This window comes from Canis lupus, chromosome 5 (assembly GCF_003254725.2).
Source record: "Canis lupus dingo isolate Sandy chromosome 5, ASM325472v2, whole genome shotgun sequence".
In the NCBI taxonomy this organism is placed as follows: domain Eukaryota; kingdom Metazoa; phylum Chordata; class Mammalia; order Carnivora; family Canidae; genus Canis; species Canis lupus.
The window spans coordinates 80624318-80644537 of record NC_064247.1 but is presented as its reverse complement, the minus strand read 5'-3'; the positions used below and the strand labels follow the sequence as shown (position 1 = coordinate 80644537).

Below are 20220 nucleotides of genomic sequence, written 5' to 3'. Positions count from 1 at the left end.
ATGCCCTTTTACATTTTTCACATTTTATAAGTATGAACATTTATTGCTTTTATAATCAGAAGGTAATGTTTTTAAATTATGTGGCTGTTTAGGAAAACTGAGTTGTTTCATGATAACAAGGCTCACGGACTAGTGCAGATTGAAACAGATGGCTCTCTCTGTTGTAGTACCCCCTGTTGACCTTTTCACAACTAGGGATTACCAAGGCACAGGGTGACCATGGCTTTTTCATCGTGAAATTGTATGATGACAGCAAAACCTTACTGACAAACAGATGTTTTTCCCAAGTGAAGCTTTTCTTAATGAAATGGTTGCTTGGAAACCAGACCATAATAATATTTTTTCTATATTTAGTTTATAAAGAGATTCAGTTTGCAAAATTATTAAGTCAGAGAATACTAACCAGATAAAATTGAACATGTTCATTATTTCTTATCTTGCAATTCAACAGTCAAATGGTTAAATTAGCAGCAAAATTTCATATGGATGTGTCTATCCAGATGCTATTCATAACAAGGACATACAAGGAAAATGACAGCTCATGGAGCCACCCTGCTTTGCTCTTAACTGTGATTCTCTAGTGGCACAGCATGCTTGATCTTTCAGCAGTATGTTTTAGGAACTGTGACATATAACACTTACTAGGTTGCTGAAAGGATCAGTTAGGTCAGTGGGCCAAAAATTGTAAAATATGAAAATAACCTCAAGGTTAGCACAGTGAGACAGCAGTTTAAAGGAGGGGCTCAGGAGTGAAGATGCTTTTTTAGGATAACAGAATTTATAAGTGAAAAATATATGCTGACCATTACAAATAACAAAGAAACCTCAACATGTACCATATTTGTCAGGTGAATTAAGACATTAAGTCTTATATTCAAACCAGGCAAAACCTAGAAGAAAGTATATTTCTGTCTTCCATTTCTGGTAATGATGAGACAGCTCTGCTGAAAACAATCATTGTGTAGGGTAACATTTATTTATTATTTATTTATTTTAATATTATTTATTCATCAGAGATACACACGGGGCGGGGGGGAGGTGCAGAGACACAGGCAGAGGGAAGAGAAGCAGGCTTCATGCAAGGAGCCCGATGTGGGACTTGATCCCAGGACTCCGGGATCATGCCCTGACCCAAAGGCAGACACTCAACCACTGAGCCACCCAGGCATCCCATAGGGTAACATATTTAAAATATTTAAAAAGCATTAAAGAACCAACAAGAAAGCAGAGACTCACCAAACCAACATCTTAAGAAAAAGCCAGAATCCTGAAAGGTAAACTGAGTGTAAGAACCTTCACTTTCCCTGAGGGCATTTGAAGAAATTAAGCTGTGAGTTTCTAGGCTTTTTTTAAATAAAGATTTATTTATTCATTATATATATATATATATATATATATATATATATATTTAGAGAGAGAGAGAGAGAGGGAGAGAGGCAGAGACACAGGAGGAGGGAGAAGCAGGCTCCATGCTGGGAGCCCGACATGGGACTCGATCCCGGGACTCCAGGATCCTGCCCTGGGCCAAAGGCAGGCGCCAAACTGCTGAACCACCTAGGGATCCCCAGTTTCTAGGCTTTGAAGGAGAGTTGCAGAGACGAAAGCCCAAATCCAACTTCTAATAGAAGACCTCCAGCTTTAAGCTTAGACCCCAAATAAATACACCTTCAGGTGGATCAGAAGGGCGTGAAAGGGCATTGTCTTGGCACTGAGCAGGGCAGGAGGAAGTAAGGAAGGAAAACCTGTCCCTGAAAGGTTATAATCACTGAGTGAACCACCTTCTCTGCAGATTTATATTATTGGGATTCAGGAAATTTCAAGCAGAGAAAAAAAAATTTTCAAGCAGGAAATTAGAGTTTAAAGTTTCTTTTTTTTTTTTTTTTTTTTTTTTTTTTGAGAAAGAGAATGTGGGGAGGTGTTGGGGTAGGGGCAATGGGAGAAGGAGAGAAAATCTTAAGCAGGCTTCACATCCAGTGCAGAGCCTGCCATGGGGCTCAATCTCATGACCCTGAGATCTTGCCTTGAGCAGAAATCAAGAGTCAGTTGCTTAACCAATTGAGCCACCCAGGCACCCCTAGAGTTTGAAGTTTCTGTAGTGGTAATATGTATGGATATCTTGTAGAAACAAAAGTGTATCTCCTATGAAGGAAGGCACCTTCATCCTAGACCCAAAGAACCCCCTAACAATTTCTACTTTTTATTTTTTAATTTTTTAGTAATAAAATTTTTTTATTGTGGTAATATATGTAACATAAATTTTGCCATTTTTACCATATATATCCACAATGTTGTGTCATAGCTGTTTACAAAGCTTTTTTCTTTTAGGGTTTATTTGTTTATTTGAGAGAGAGAGAGAGAGAGCACATGCACATACATGAGCAGGGCAAGGAGTAGAGGGAGAGAGAAAATGCCAAGCAGACTCCCTGCTGAGCACAGAGCCTGATGTGGGGCTTGATCCCCCCAACTCCAAGATCATGACCCCAGTGGAAACCAAAAGTAGATGCTTAACCAACTCAGCCACCTGGGTTGTTCCTCTAAAACATTTTCATCATCCTAAACACAAATTTTGTAACCATTAAGCAGCAACTCTCCATTCTCTCCTCCCATAATAATTACTTTACATTTCTTTATGAACAATAACAAATACATAGTCACAAAATGCCCATGCACAAGGAAACAAGATTCCAGAAGATTTTATTTTATTTATTTATTTAAAGATTTTATTTATTTATTTATTTATTTGAGAGTGAGAGAGAGAGCAGAAGCAGAAGCAGAAGCAGAAGGTGCAGAGGGGGTGCAGAGGGGCAGAGGGAGAGGGAGAAGCAGACTCCCTTCTGAGCAGGGAGCCTGATGTGGGGCTCTATCCGAAGATCCCAGGATCATGACAAGCTGAAGGCAGATGCTTAAGCAACTGAGCTACCAAAGCACCCAGAAGATTTTAGATATTAGAATCGTCACACACAAATTATGAAGTAGCCAGGTATAGTAGTATATTCAAAGAAATGCAAGACAAGCTTGAAAATATCTTCAGGGGAACCCTGGGTGGCACAGTGGTTTAACGCCTGCCTTTGGCCCAGGGCGCGATCCTGGAGACCTGGGATCGAATCCCACGTCAGGCTCCCGGTGCATGGAGCCTGCTTCTCCCTCTGCCTATGTCTCTGCCTCTCTCTCTCTCTCTCTCTCTCTCTCTCTGTGACTATCATAAATAAATAAATAAATAAATAAATAAATAAATAAATTAAATAAATAAAAGAAAATATCTTCAGGGATAGGAAACAACCAAAACTGGTGCAGCAGATTTGGAAAAAAACAAATAGAATGTCCAAAAAGTAAAATTAGCTCTGAGTTGCAGAGCCTGGTGCCTATTGTAGCATGGCTCACTTATCCCTTCTCCAGAAAGTCCCACCTACCCCTGCACCACAGCCTTTTTTGACTCCTCCCTCCCTATGCTCTCATTATTCCCCAACTTGCAATATCAACAGTCTTGTATTTGTCTCTTTCTCTAGACAGGCACTGTTCTATTATATTTGTATGACTTAGTAACAGTATCTGGCACATAGTATGCATTCTATTAATAAGTAAATTCATGAAAGAATTCTTTCCATTGCCTTTATTTAAAGATGTTTTCCTGCCTTTATTTAAAGATGTTATGATTTATGCCATAGCTGCAGAGTACTTCTGTATAATCTTATATAACCAATTTGGGTTTGGCTTTCTTGTTTTGTTTTGTTTTGTTTTGTTTTGTTTTTACTCTTTTTTTTTTTTTTAAGTTTTGTTTTGTTTTGTTTTTTGAGTAATCTCTACACCCAACTTGGGGCTCTAACTCACAACCCTGAGATCAAGAGTCGTATCCTCCATGACCACCTCTCATCTCCTAACTGAAGTAAAATTTGAAAGAGATCCTTTCTGTTTCAACCATTAGAAGCAATAACACTACTTACTATTGAAGTGTTCAGTGTTATCATTGGACCACCTCAAATTACCTAGTATAAAAGCTGTATCATCTGGGACAATGAACTCCTCCCATCCTGCTTTAAAAAAGAAAGCTGTTAAAATAAAATGAAGTTGTCCACAATGAAAACTGTGTGTGTGTGTGTGTGTGTGTGTGTGAGAGAGAGAGAGAGAGAGTGTGTGTGTGTGTGTGTGTGTGTGTGATTCAAGGAGTGGTGTATGAATGAGAAGGCACTAAAATGTTTGTATTGTTTTCAGGTGATTTTTTTTTAAAACTACTTAACTGAGTTATAATTCATAAACCAATACAATATGCACTTTTTAAGTGTAAGATTAACTATATTTGTTAGTATATTAACAGAGTTGGGCATCTATCACCACAATTTTACAACATCTTCATTATATTAGAGAGTCTCTCCTCTTAACTCTTCAATGTTCCCCTACCTCCCAAAGGTGATTTTTATTTTACTTTCTTCTTTAGCTTTTCTCTAGTATTTGCATCTTTTACAGTGACCATGTATTATTTATACTATCAGGGGGAAGAAAACAGTCAAGTTCTTTTTGATTGTGCAAGCAAGTTTTTTTAAAGGTTTCTCTTTTCCCCTCTATTTATGGGTGCCCTACTTAGCACAGGGATTTTAACCTGAGGGCTGTGTGGACTCCTAGAGGGTCCATGGCTAGGTTTATCGGCAGAGTGTATGTGGATATATGTGCCTTTATCAGGGGAAAACAGGCCCTTTGGGTGAAACTTATACTAGCTCTGCCCGGTTTCCGTATGAAACTATAGTTTAAGTCCTACACATCACAGTTACTGATTTAACAACAGTCACTTTCTAAGCAAGTCCTAGCCTGGAGTGCCTATCACAGAGATTTGCTTAATCATATCATCAGGATTCGTGCTAGGCTTAACTCGGGGGAAAAAAAGGAGCATTTCATTGAAGTCTGTGTCTTGTCTGTGTCACTGCTTGGTGCCCAAAGCACAGAGCAGGTCTCCTAGCCCTGAGACACTAGAGAACGTGAAAGATCAGCCCTGTCTTGTTCGAGCTTCAGGCCAGGTGACAACTCCCCGGGGAGGCTTTGGCTCCTTCATAACGAATGAGAGCCTGACACATCAGTCAGCTCTGCTGATTCTGCAGCTTCTTTTTGGGTATGCTTGAGGTGAAATGCCAGTAGGAAACTTTGGAAAAAATGAGTCTGCAGATTAGGTAGTACTCCTCCTACCAGGACCACCCATCTTGGGATCTTTAGGAGATGTAAAGAGTTTTATTTTCTTACCAAGATTCAGCTAAAAGAGAACCACTCCCTATTTTATGGGAAATCAGAAGTCCCTCTTTTCTTTTTACCAGTAAATGTTTTGATATCATGAAGAGAATGTTGATGTCCTCTTTGACTCTTGGAAAGCTACATAAATAGAATTAAATGAATGACATCCTGCTCCTTTATTTCTAACCCTGGAACAACTGAAATGTGGGTTTCTTTGAATGTGTAGGGCAGCGATTACCCTGAAAGCAGAGGTAAATGCTGTCTTCCCATTCTTCCTTCCTCACTTCTGCATCCAGGCAGCCTTGTTCGAATTTCTGCACATACAACAGAACCTGTGATGGTGGCGGCAGTCTCGAGGCTCCATTTTCCTCAGCATTCTTCCTTGCCCCTTCGTCTCTATCACGCACTGGTATTTGAGACAGGCAGTCCTGAGAAGGTGGATTCTAAGCTTTTGGGGGCTGTTTTGGATTTTGTTTATTTGGGGAGGGTAGTAGAACCAGAGATTTAGGGGGCTTGCAGTATCAAATAGAGTGGAGGTGTTTGAGGATCATTTGTTAAACACTGAAACTCGTGAAAATTCAAGTTCTCAATTTCCTTCTGTATGGCTCCTCTGTTACCACTAATGTCAGCAACATCTCAAGGCAGACTCATTTGTGAATTTCATTAGCATCACTCATCTCCTTTTGTGAAATGCTAAATAAAGATATCGAGTAGGAATGAAGTGGTCCCTACAAAGCCCAGCTAGACCCAGTAAAGAATTCTGGCCTATCTCTTAGGGATGCGATGTGCAGAGCAGCTCTCCTCCCTCTGACCTTGGAGTTCAATCAAAAGTAAAGTTTATGGAGTGAGGCTGAGAACATATACTTGAAAATTTAAGGTTTGCTATCTTTGGAGTTAAGATCTGCAAAGCTACTGTTATTCGAAGAGTTACTTTGTCCTTGGCATTGCTGCCCGGGTGGCCACAGTGTAGCCGATTGCAGGTTTGCAATTCTGCTCTGCTGTGTGCCAGATATCTTGGATCATATTTTTCACCCATCTGTTTTTCAACTTCTCCGTTTGTAAAATTAGGAATATTAACAATAATACCTAACTTCAAAGGTTTGTTGGGAGCATTAAATGGCTGAATGCATGTAAAAGAGCTCAGAATGCCCTGGCATGTTGAAAACATTCAGCAAATGTTAAATGTTACTGTCTTTGCTGTTAGGTTTTGTTTATTGTAATAACATTTTGTGATCCAAAGCACTTCCAACAAGTGGAGTTAACTAGGAGCAAATGTAGATTATTCATTCCTTTTCATATTTCCCCTCCAAAACGGGAAGAAGAAAACAATTTAAGTAAATAGATTGTCCTTGTTTTAGTGTCTGGATATATTATTATTATTTTTTAAAGATTATTTATTTGCAAGAGAGAGAGGGAACATGGGGATTAGAGGAGAGAGGGCGAAGGAGTCTTAAGCAGACTCTGCACCGAGCCCGATGTGCGATCCCACAGCCCTGAGATCATGAACCTGAGCCAAAACCAAGAGTCGGACACTTTAACTGACCACACCATCCAGGTGCCCCTCGAATATATGACTTGGGTCCTGACTTAAAGAGATGGACTCAAAAAAAAAAAGAGAGAGAGAGAGAGAGATGGACTCTAGGTATGGTTCTTACAAAGCTTTAGCTGTTAACTGTGCCAGTTTATTATTCTAACCCTGTTTTTTCTTCAGGCCTGGTTAACACTCACTCACACAGAGTCTTTATAAATTTGTTGGGGCTTGCCCACACTTAGCATAGCTTTGGAGCTGTAGAGAAACTTAACAATAATTTGGCATCTAGACGCTGTCATTTACTCTAATTACAAAGACAGACCAGCCATCCAGTTGAATTCCTCACACTTCCTTGATTTAATAACCAACTTCCCCAGTTTGTGCAACTTCCTGAATTCTTGGAGCTGAAATTATTGTTGGCTTTCATCATAATGAGAGGTCTCAGATGTAACAGCCGAAGCACCCTGCTAAAGGAGGGATATTTCCCTTTTTGTCAAGTTTTTGCTGTTTGTATCTTTGTGTCATAGAGCTGCAAGAGAGGACAGGCATAGATCAGTGATGATCTTTTTGTAATCAGAGGGAAATTTTTCCTATGCCTGACCTCTTCTCTAACCCATCATTGTTCTTCCACTGAATTTCCTCTATAGGTTTAACATGCCTTTTATCTTCTATCTAGTTTTTAAAACAAACTTACTTTTATTAATTACTTTGAGCGTAGTTTGTAATGAGTCAAAAAGCTTATCCGCTGCCCTGCCTCTTCCCCTTCACAGTTCCAGTCCCCAGAGATAACCATTCCTTTCCTACCCCTTTTTAAGTAGTTTCTTCTAGCGGTTACTTTCTTATTTATAAATAAAATGCTCACACATATTTCTCTCTTTTTCCTTTTTTCCTTTTTTTGGGGGAGGGGCTACATTGAATATTTAATTTTACTGTCATATATTTTTGTGGTTGTAATATCTTGATTTCATATAAGCCATATTTTAAATGCATCATGCCCATATTCAGAGGGATGTATATTTGGAATCCCTGACAGTGGAACTTACAAAAAGTTTAAAAACAATGAAAGGGGGATGTCCTCTTCCAGACAACTTTTCTCCCCTCCCTGAACTTCAGTGATATATTTAACAAGATAACAGAGGAATATTGCATTCTTGCTTGAAATCTAAAGTCATCTGCGCCTCCACCCATGCTTAGAATCTTAATTTCTGATTGTCTATCAGCAATCCTTGCTATTTATACCTGGCAACTTCTTGTCCATGAATTCTTGCATGGAAAAGTGTTCCATGGAACTGTTGAAAACCCTCTGAAAAGATTCACTGTATCTGTTAATGGTCAGAAAACAAGCTCCTCATGGAAGATGCCATGGTTGGTTTTCTGGGGCACCAGTGGGAAAATCTGAAGTGGGCAATGTCTTTTTTTTTTCCTTTTAAAGATTTTATTGGGCAGCGCCAGTGGCGCAGCGGTTTGGCGCCGCCTACAGCCCGGGGCATGATCCTGGAGACCCACACATCTTGAAAGATTTCAGGAGGAAGAGAAGACAAACATTTGTGGTCATTCTACAACAGTTGATTATAAATTCTTTTTACTCTTGCCTCTAAAAGAGGCTTTTTTAGTTTAAAAGACCATGCCCCTTATCACAGACCTTTTTAACTTATATTTCTTAAATTTATATTTGATAGATATCACATTACATGGTTCAAAGTTCAAAAGGTACAAAAAGATACAGAATAAAAACTCTCTTCTTCTCTCATATCTTTCCCATTTCCCTCCCCAGAAACAACCAAAATCACGAGTTTCTCTTGTATCCTTCCAGAAAATTTTTAGAAAGATTGTATTAATTTATTTGACAGGGATCCCTGGGTGGCGCAGCGGTTTGGCGCCTGCCTTTGGCCCAGGGCGCGATCCTGGAGACCCAGGATCGAATCCCACATCGGGCTCCCGGTGCATGGAGCCTGCTTCTCCCTCTGCCTGTGTCTCTGCCTCTCTCTCTCTCTGTAACTATCATAAATAAATAAAAATTAAAAAAAAAATTTATTTGACATAGAGTGAACAAGAACAAGCCGGAGGAGTGGCAGGCAGAGGAAGAAGGGGAGGCCGACTTTAGACTTTGAGCAGGGAATCCTGGGATCATGACATGAGCTGAAGGCAGACACTTAACTGAGTAAGCCACCCAGATGCCCCCTTCCAGAAATATTTTATGAGTGTGTTTCCCTTTTGTACAGAAATGGTTGAATTCTATATACACTGCACTTTGTTCTGCATTTTGCTTTTTATCTAACAGTAGATCTTAGAATTTATTCCATAATAGTTCTTAAAAAGCTTTTTTATTTTTTTAATGGATACTGCATCCTGTTATATGACTGACCACAACTTAATCAGTCCTCTATTGATGAATGTTTGTTTCCAGTCTTTTCTTTACCAGTAGTACTACAGTGATGATTTTGTACATAAGTAATTTTCTACTGTGCTAGTGTATTTGCTAGGATAAATGCCTAGAGTTTCTGGCTTAACACAGAACTTAGAATTTTAGACATAGTATATATTTTTTAAAGATTTTATTTATTTATTCATGAGAGAGACAGAGAAGGAGAGGCAGAGACATAGGCAGAGGGAGAAGCAGGCTCCATGCAGGAGCCCGACGTGGGACTCAATCCCTGGTCTCCAGGATCATGCCCTGAGCCAAAGGCAGACGCCCAACCACTGAGCCACCCAGGCGTCCTGTCCCGTATAGTATATTTTCTTACACATGTAAGACAGATTCTGTGAAAAAAGAAATACTTGACATTTTTCCCCATTCAGGTGAGAAATCCTTTTCTCTCTGTCCACCCTCCTCACCCTACAGGGGCAACCAAAACAGATTTGAGTACAAAAGGAAGCTGATACTTTGCACTGGATTTCCCTTTATATAAGATGTGCTATATTATCTTCTCCCTTTTTCTTCTATTCTAGAAACCTAAAAGAGTAGATCTGAAATGGCTTTTACAGTGTTTTTAATAACTTTTGGGGATATAACTCACATACCATACAATTCATTCATTTAAGGTGTATGATACAGTGGTTTTAGTATATTCACAGAATGAATACCCATTACCACAATCAATTTTAGAAAGTTTTCATTGCTCCAGTAAGAAATTCCGCATCCATTAGCAGTCCCTCCCTATTCCCCCTGTCTCCTACAGCCCTAGGTAACCACTAAATCTACTTTCTCTCTTCTGCCTTGCCTTGTCTGGGCATTTCATGTAAATGGAGTCACACAATATGTGAGGTGTTGTGTTTTTTACAGTTTTTTTGTCAGCAGAAATACCTGAGAGGTTTGAGGGAATAGGTGGTTTTCCAAGTAGCTGTGGGTATTTTGGGAGGTAGGTTGTTATCTGCCCAGGAGAATGAGGCTGAGGTTAGTTTTAAAGTGGAGATTGGCTTAGCAGTTTCTTGGGATAGAGTCAGTCAGCAAAGACATTTAAGTTAAACTATCTTTCCTACAACGCAAGAGTGTTGTGTAAGGTAAGACTATACCTAGGCTTCTTTTACTGCTGGAGGTCTGCAGAATCACTGAATACCTTGCTGAGGAATCATCGTGAAGTCAACACCGTTGGGATTAGAACACATTTCTGGCTTTGCAGGGAAAGTCTTTTGGAGAGACAAATGGTTATTTTACAGAGTTGACTGTCTCCGTTTTATTGCATAATGTGCTTTTAACAATATTTTTTCAGTTGAGTTAATTTGTCTATATCCTATGCTTTCCCTGAAAATACAGATCAGAATGTTTTCATGAACCCTGGTCATTTTAGGTTCACCTTTACCTTCCTTCTATGTAACTTATCTATTAAACCACATCTTGAAATATGTAGTCATTTTCCTGCGATCAGAGCAGAAGCAGGTATTTATCACACAGTCATTTGGTTCTTATTGCCAAAGGGATTGATGTGTCATGTTTTCTTGAAGCCTGGGCTGACCCAGAAATTACCCCATTTTTCAATTACAAAGGAATTATCAGGCGTGAGGGGCAAGGGGTCATGTGAAGGTTATGGTCTCGCTTCCTCAGTTGTCAAAATTCAGAGAACTTTTCAAGTAAGAAACAAAAACAGCCACATGAAATTTCACCTCTTTAGTTGTTTAGCAGTCTTGACCATCATTTATGATTCTCTTCACTGCTTAGTGTAAGAGTAAGGAGGGAGCTGCCCTAGGGATTTATAAACTCCTAGGTGGCAGCTGTATCCTAGAAGGTAAAACTCAAATAGTCAGAGGGCCATTTGGCAGCAGTGTGGAAAAGGCCAGCAAGAAGATAAACAATTGCTAACGTGGGACTGTGGGAAGCAAGGAAACTGGGCTTTGCTATTAAGCAACCTTTTAATGCAAGAGTGGAAGAATTTAAAGCTCCCTAGTGGAGTTAAAAGTTTGGCATTATTAGGAAAAGTACGTAAGTAAATAAATAAAAATTTCAATCTTTTTTTAATCTGAAGAAGGGTGTGTTAGGATTCCTTTGAATGAAAAAAAAATCAAACAAACTGGCATACACATAAAAGGATATTTATTGATTTACGTATGCAGAGAGTCTAGTGGGTGGAAGTACATTTGGATTCAGAGTCTCAAAACATGACATCAGCTCTCTTCCTTTTTTCCTTCCCTCTCTTGGCTTGACCCTCTTCTGTGTTGGCTTTTTTTGCGTGGGCTTTCTCCACATAGAGGCCACAGGCAACTCCAGGCTAATAACTTCAACAGGAAGAAAGAGCTTATCTTTCCCAGTACTTTCAATGTGGGCTCCAGAATTGAGTTTCATTGCCCATTCCTGAGCCCATCATTGTGTGGGCATGGGATGGAATGTCCTAACTGGCCAGCCTGGGATATGAGTTTATATATGGAAGGGGAGAAAGTGAGTAGTTAGCTCCACTCAAACCACATAGACTAAGGCTGGGAAAGGGATAGTTTCCAAAGGACCACCAGGTTTTGTTACCAGAGTAGATGCTTTGTGCAACCAAAATATATCTTTAATTCCACCTTGGACCTCCAAAAACTTCCCCATCATTTTGCAGAAGATAACTAACTACAAATGCAGTGTCATATTGTGCCAACAGGGAAACTGCCTGATTCAGGTTCTGCCACAGCCTGAACCTTCCTTAAGAGCAGAGCTTCTGCTCGTAGAAAATTGGAGGCCACATAAATGAAGATGTGGTTTAGGATGACATGCAGGGACTTCCCAGACTTTTTGGAAGCAATGAAAAGATAAGGGTGGGGAAGGCAAAAATAGAGGCAGACAGGTGCAGCCTTCAGCAGGTGTACTGCCTTTGTGTATATCTGATTTATAAAAGAATGGAATATCACAACCTATAACATAGAAAATAGGGGCACCTGGGTGGCTCAGTCAGTTAAGCAGCCGACTCTTGATATAAGCTCAAGTCATGATCTCAGGGTCTTGGGATCCAGCCCTGTGTCTGGCTCCGTGCTCAGTGCGGTGTCTGCTTCGGGATTTTTTCTTGCCCTCTGCTTCTCTCTCTCAAATAAATAAATAAGTCTTAAAAGAAAAAAGTATGTAGATTTTGCATAAATATCAGATTTAAATGGGAGATTGGAAAAGAAATAAATAGATTGGTAAACTCAGATGAAAAATGAAGATTTCTTAAGCATTTTTTTAAAAGATTTTATTTATTTATTCATAGAGAGAGAGAGAGAAAGAGAGAGGCAGAGACACAGGCAGAGGGAGAAGCAGACTCCATGCAGAGAGCCCGATGTGGGACTCGATCTAGGGTCTCCAGGATCACACCCTGGGCTGCAGGCGGCACTAAACCGCTGTGCCACTGGGCTGCCTTTCTTAAGCATTTCTATTACTCCTTCCCTATCTTCTTTTTCTTAATTCCTGAAATTTATATCAAGACTGTATCTTTGAACTCTTTTATCAGTTCATTCATTGAACAAATAGTTGCTGAGCACTTGCTGTGTCCTGGCACTCTTCTAGGATTGAGGCTACAGCAGAGAGCAACAAAAAAAATCCTTGACTTTATAACGTTTACACTCTAAGGAGGGGAGCAGTCAATAAATAAACCAATACTGTATATAACATGTGCTAAGAAGAAAAATAAAGCAGGGTGAGAGAGATAAAGAGTAGTAGGGGAAGGAGGCTGCCATTTGTATGTGGTAAGTGTAATATTTGAGCAAAGACATGATAGGGCTTGGGGGGAAGCCATAAGGGTACCTTACCTGGAGGAGGAGCAGCCTAGGCAAGGGGATGTCAGGGGAAGACTATGGGCCTGAAGCAGCTTGGTCTATTCGGATAACAGTGAGGAGGCCAGAGTTGCAGGACAGTGAGCAAGGGAGAATATATGGTAAAAGAGGAGGTCAGAGAGTAAGCAAAGGTAGTTGGGATTGAGGTTGCTCATAAGCAGGGGAGAAGGGGAAACCATTGAGGGCTTTGGGCAGAATGATGGGGCCTGACTTGTTTTAACCAGATGGTTCCAGCTGCAGTGAGGTTATCAGGTAAAAGCAGAGAGACCAATTGGGGAAAAAAAGAAAAGCAGCATGCCACAAATGAGAGACCAGCGTAGTTGAGGTAGAGGTGGTAAAAAGAAGCTTTCTCCTCCTGAATGTATTTTGAAACCTGTATTTCTTTCCTTTGTTTTTCTTTTCTTCTTCCTTAATATTCTTTAGAAGTGTGTGACATTTTCCTCCCAAGTAACAGAACTCAAAACTTGTTTATATAGTTTTGAGACCAGGGGCTTTATTTCTAATCCTATCTTAGAGCATATCTCCCCTCCTCTTTCCACCCCTGTGAAGTTTGCTCCCTGCGGGGTGGGGCTCAGATAATGATTACACATCTAGGAGGTACTGGCATGATGGCAGAAGGGACCATCGAGTACTGTAGTCCCCACTTATCCACAGTTTTGCTTTCCACGGTTTCAGTTATCTGAGGTCACCTGTGATCTGGAAGCAGATAATCCTCCTTCTGACTAATCATCAGAATGTCAGTCGTAACCTAACATTGTGTCACAACCACTATGTTATCTAGTGGTTCAGCTCATCATGTAGGCATTTTGTTATCTCATATAATCACAAGAAGAAGGGTGTATAGAATACAATAAGTATTTTGAGACAGAGGGAGAGAGACCTCATTCACATAACACATTACAGTATGTTGTTATAACTATGTTATGTTCTATTTTATTATTAGTTATTGTTGTTAATCTCTTACTATGCCTAATTTATAAATTGAACCTTATCATAGGTAGGTATGTATAGGTAGAAACATAGAATATAGAGTGTTTGGAACTCTCTGCAGTTTCAGCCTCCCACAGGGGGGTTTGGAACGAATTCCCTACAGATAAGCTGGGGAGGACTACTAATGTACTTGAAATATGGACTCAGGAGCAGGACCTTCCCGGTTTCTGATCAGGGAACTCAGCTTCTAAGCACAGGTCTCCTACTGCTCATGCCCAGAATGCTCTGAAGATATTTCCTTGTGGAAATTACTCTCCTCGTTGCCAGTCGTACAGAGAATACTCACGTTGGAACAGAGAACTGCAGCAAAGACAGGAAGCGCTGCTGTGTTTCGGGCTGATATGTTGGCAGGAATGATACTAGTCAAAGAACCTTAGAGTCTCAGACTTGGAGGGCTCCCCAGAGGGTATTTAATCCTGTCTTCTCCTGCTGCTGTGTGAATCTCTGCCACAATGTGTAATCATCTAGCCTCTGCTTTAAGACTCTAGAGTCCATAAATCATAGAATGTCAGGGCTGGAAGTGATCTTAGAGATCATATAGGACTGAGACTAGAAGAATCCAGGAGACTGAACTTTCAGACTCATGTTCTTTGCACTCACTGTGTTATCATTCCATATAAAGGGCAGCCTTTCTGGTAGAGTCACAGAGGTGGATTTAAGTGTCTCAGTGTTCATCCCATCTCAGGCTGTCTGGGTTTATTTGCTTTACATTTTCAAATCATAATGAATCCTTTCTTTTTATTTTTCACCCTAGGGGTTGCCCTACTCTCAGATGCATACCCTGAGAAAATCTTGCTTGGCCTATTGGCTCAGTATGACAGTGATAAAGACAAGCACACACCGGAAACCAGAATGAAAGTTGGAGAAGTCCTGATGCGAATTGTCAGAGCATTAGGTGAGTTTTCCATCGTCTGGAAAAAGGTGGGAGGCACTTTGGAACCAAAGTCTGCATACCTTGGAGATTTCTTATGCCAACACTGAGGACAGTTTCAGGGCTGAGATGAACTACCTCCTGTTCAAGGATTTAGCAAATGTCCACACGCCCACTAAGAGATTGGCAGCAATGTTGCCTATTTTCCTACCACCGCTTGGACTCCTCTCCTGAGCTATGTTGGGACCTGATTTTCATTGGAGTTGGAATGAGAAGTTTCACACTTGCTGAGCAGCAGCAAGCATAAAAAGAAGAGGAATGTCAGACAGGGAAGGAATAGCTCTAGCTCTTGTTTGGCTACTGTGTGCCAGGTCGTCCGCATATATAATCTCATCTTATTTTCCAAAAAAAATCCTATCTAGAGAGGCTATTGTTAGACCCAGTTTATAGGTGAGGAAATTGTGGTGCAGAGACCTTCAGTAGTTTGTCCAAGACTCATTCAGCTGATAAGTAAAGTGGTGCTAAGAATTGAGCCCATGAACTCAAAGGAAGGTGCTCCAGACTACATAGGCTGAGAGTAGTAAGTAAGATCTCTTGAGTCACAGTGCCTATATTGAAATCCCAAACTGCCGTTTATTGGCCGTGTGACCATGGGAACATTTCTTAAACTCTTAGTGCCTCAGTGTCCTAGTATATAAAGTGAAGCTATTAATAGCACTTACCTCGTAGGGCTAGCATAAGGATTAAGTAAGGTAACATTTAGAATAGTGTCTGGCACACAATATAAGCTCAATACATTTTCATTGTTGCTAAGAAGAAAGATTGCTTTCTTATTTTTAATTTTTTAAAGATTTTATTTATTTATTTGAGAGAGCACAAACATGGGGCAGGGAGGAGGGGACAGAGAAAGAGAGCGAGAGAAGCAGACTCCCTGTTGTGCATGGAGCCCGATATGGGACTTGATCCCAGGACCCTGAGGTCATGACCTGAGCTGAAGGCAGATGCCCAAATGACTGAGCCACCCAGAAGCCCCAAAAGACAAGAAATACTTTATTTAAAGTATGCTCTTTTTAAAGAAAAGAAATACTTTATTATTTATTCTTTATTGAGTGCCCTTATGGGACTAGAAGATGAGACACTGGGGAGTAAGGACAAAGAAAACAGTTGTTCACTCTAAAGATAGGGGTTAAATTAAGATAAATTAACAAATTTCTCCATAAGTCAGTAAGTATTTTTATTTATTTATTTATTTATTTTTTATTTATTTTTTATTTTTTATTTTTTTAGTTTATGATAGTCACACAGAGAGAGAGAGAGAGAGAGAGAGAGAGAGAGAGGCAGAGACATAGGCAGAGGGAGAAGCAGGCTCCATGCACCGGGAGCCCGATATGGGATTCGATCCCGGGTCTCCAGGATCGCGCCCTGGGCCAAAGGCAGGCGCCAAACCGCTGCGCCACCCAGGGATCCCAGTAAGTATTTTTATATCAAGCTATATAACATGGAATTGGAAGGGCTTTCTTTAACTTGCATTATATAAACTTAGCCATGGACTGCTACATTGAATATAGACAGCTTGAAGCTGTCATACTCCACTGAGTATGGACCAGTGTTATAGAGTATCCATTCAGCAACTCCATCATGTGTCCACTAGGATGTGATCTAAGGCATAAAAAGAAGTGATCTCTGGGATCCCTGGGTGGCTCAGCGGTTTAGCACTGCCTTTAGCCCAGGGCCTGATCCTGGAGACCCTGGATCAAGTTCCACATCGGGCTCCCTGCATGGAGCCTGCTTCTCCCTCTGCCTGTGTCTCTGCCTCTCTCTCTACCTGTGTCTCTCATGAATAAATAAAATCTTAAAAAAAAAAAAATGAATGAAATCTTAAAAAAAAAAGAAGTGATCTCAGCTTCAATTTGACTAATTTGTCTGTGAGCTTGTAAATTTTACCCAATAGGGAAGATTTTGGAAAACAAACAAGCTTTTTGCCCCTTGCTTCGAGAAATCACACTGAATTCTTCTTTCACCAACACTCAAAGATTTACGAAGATTCTACATAACCATGCATTATTTCTTCAGATATAGCCCTGAATTTTCCTAATTTCTGGGTGTCCCTTGTGACTAAAAAAGAGGACCTAGATGTCCAACCACTTAAATCTTTTTGTTAGTGATATAAGAATATCATGAAAATGATTTTTTTTAATGTTTTCTACTCTTTAAAGAAAGACTAACTCTCTGTATTTGCCTTGTCCTAAATATGCGTCTGAAAACATACCAGACAAGTACACCATTAGAAGAAATCATTCTCTCACAGGAGGTATGAATGTTAAGCTTAAAGTATCACAGGGTCAAGTGCAACTTCTGATTTCTATTTGCTTGTATCATTAGGATTATCAAAGCCAAGAAGGAATGTATGCCATACATAGACTCTATCATTATAACTTCTGGTAAACCTCTACCATTGGGACAGTGAACACCGAAAATACACATTTTTCAGTCTCTCGTGGCTAGGGCTTAGGGGTGGAGATGAAGGACCAGGTTGAGTGGGAGAGAGTCCTAAGTGGGAAGTTGAGTAGGAAGGAGTCCTTACTCCTTCTTACATGTTCCTATAATTAGCCCAATTTCCAAAACAGCCTTTGGCATTTCATTTTTTTTTTTTAATTTTTATTTATTTATGATAGTCACAGAGAGAGAGAGAGAGAGGCAGAGACACAGGCAGAGGGAGAAGCAGGCTCCATGCCGGGAGCCCAACGTGGGATTCGATCCCGGGTCTCCAGGATCACGCCCTGGGCCAAAGGCAGGCGCCAAACCTCTGCACCACCCAGGGATCCCACCTTTGGCATTTCAAAGCAAACTCCATCAATTCTCAAAGTTCTCATGTTTCTGTAGCCTACTTTTCCAAGTATCCAACCATAGACATTGCCTTAGCTTTAACTGCTAATGTCTAATTCACATTACCAACTTGTTCAAGTGCGTAGATGAGGTGACTTGTTGAAATCCTTAAAGTGAAATTAAAGCCTGTTTTTACAACATAGCCAGTATTCTTAGTTTATTAGTGATATGGAAATCCTTGGGAACAACCACTCTGTAAGACTTCACTAGAAAGTACCCTAGTTTCATTGGCCCACACCTTGCTCTCTCCCTACCCCCAACTTTTCTTGGCAGCTGGGGAGTTCCACAGAACAAGGCCCACAGGTGGGAGCGGATGCAGGACACTGCTGCTTCCTCTTGGCATCATGTCTAGTTCCCTAACTCTGCCTACTTGTCTTCCTGCCACTAGACAGTGGTGAAAATCAGGAGTTTTTTTCCTTTCCATTTTTAAAAACTGAGGTATCATATACACACAGTAAAGTATATAAAGTATACTCACATCAAAACTTCTAGTAACCTGTAAAGTTTCCTTTCATCCCTTCCTAGAGGTAAGCCCTATTCTAGCTTGTTATCACCATTAGTTTCTTTTGATTGTTCTTGAACTTCATTTTAATGAAATTAAATCTCCACATTTCTGGTATGTTAATAGATCTAGACACTTAGGTAAATTCAGGTCAGATCTGGGGGTAAGAATACTTCATAGGCATGATATATACTCTATTTCCTGTTATATCACAATAGGAGGCACATAATGTCTGGTTATCTCATTTTACTGACGGTGAGATTGATTAATGGTGTTTCCAGTCAGGTACATCTGTTATAAACTTCCCCATCAACCTTCCTGCTCGTGGGGGGTTTTTTGTTGTTTTTTGTTTTTGTTTTGTTTGGTTTTTTTGACAGAGCACAAGCAGGGGGAGCAGCAGAGAGAGAGAGAGAGAATAACAGCTTGCTGCCAAGCAGTGAACCTGATGCAGGGCTCTATCCTAGGACCCTAGGGTCATGACCTGAGCCTAAGGCAGACGCTTAACCAGCTGAGCCACACTGGTGCCCCCCTGCTTGTGGTTTTAAGTAACCACTGATAGCCGGAGCCTAGATCCGTTATTTCATAGGGGTTCTATTTTTTACACATTAAGAAACAGGTACAGAGGGATGCTTGGGTGGCTTGACAGTTGAGCATCTGCCTTCAGCTCAGGGCGTGATCCTGGGGTCCTGGGATTGAGTCCCACGTTGGGCTCCCTGCATGGAGCCTGCTTCTCCCTCTGCCTGTGTCTCTGCCTCTCTCTCTCTCTGTCTCTCATAAATGAAAGAAAGAAAGAAAGAAAAGAAAGAAAGAAAGGAAAGAAAGAGAGAAAAGAAAGAAAGAAAAAGAGAAAGAAAGAAAGAAAGAGAGAGAAAGAAAGAGAGAGAGAGAAAGAGAGAGAGAGAAAGAAAGAAAGAAAGAAAGAAAGAAAGAAAGAAAGAAAGAAGAAAAAGAAACAGAGATGGTTACTATCTTGCCTAATGTCACACAGCTAATTAATGGTGGATACAGAATTTGAACCCAGACAGTCTGACTCCAGACCTAGTCTCTTACCCAAAACACCATTGTGCCCTGAACATTCTCCCATGTCATTAAGCATCTTTTTCCTGTCATTAACATGGACATTGTCCACATCCTCTATAATTTTTAATGATTGCATGATATATTATTTGAATGTACCATAATTTTTTCAGCTGACCAACTTACAGGTTGTTCCAAGCTTTTGCTATTATGAATTACATTAAGATGAATATTCTTGGGACGCCTGGGTGGCTCAGCAGTTAAACGTCTGCCTTTGGCTCAGAGCTTGATCCCGGGATCCGGGATCGAGTCCCTCATCGGGCTCCCTGCAGGGAGCCTGCTTCTTCCTCTGCCTGTGTCTCTGCCTCTCTCTGTGTGTCTCTCGTGAATAAATAAAATCTTAAAAAAAAAAAGATGAATATTCTTATAGCTAAACCTTTGTGCAGATTGTCTTCCAGGGAGATTGTGCCCATTTGTTTGTTTATTTGTTTAAAATTTTAATTTGAGTATAGTTGACATACAATGTTACATTAGTTTCCAGTGTACAACTTAGTGATTTGACAAGTTTATACATTATACTGTGCTCACTACAAGTGTAGCTACCATCTGTCACCATATAACACTATTACAATATCATCGACTGTATTCCTTATGCTGTGCCTTTTGTTCTTGTGATTTACTCATTCCATAACTGGAAATCTGTACCTACCACTCTCCTTCCCCCATTTTGCCCATCCCCCTGAGATTGTGCCAGTCTGTATTTCAGTGTTTGAGAATGTTTGTCTGTACCTTCATTGGTACTTATATAATATATGCTATATATTACCTTTTTTTTTAATCAAAGACATGTATAAAGAAATACTATCTTGTTTTTATTTACATTAATTCAGTTGATAAGATTAAACATTTTTCATATATTTGTTGGCTAAGTTGTGTGTATGTGAGAGTGTGTGTGTGTTTGTGTGTGAATTGTCTGTTCCTGTTCTTTCTCCA

General features: G+C 40.2%; 1 protein-coding gene across 5 annotated transcripts in view; it reads left to right on the top strand.

The window, feature by feature from the left end:
- Positions 1–20220, top strand: part of TANGO6 (transport and golgi organization 6 homolog) — a 200397-nt gene that overhangs the window by 96372 nt on the left and 83805 nt on the right. For all 5 annotated transcript variants that reach the window (XM_025426651.3, XM_025426653.3, XM_025426655.3 and 2 more), the window contains one exon: positions 14706–14846. In XM_025426651.3, coding sequence (XP_025282436.1) covers positions 14706–14846 — 141 coding nt within the window. The remainder of the gene's footprint in view (positions 1–14705; positions 14847–20220) is intronic.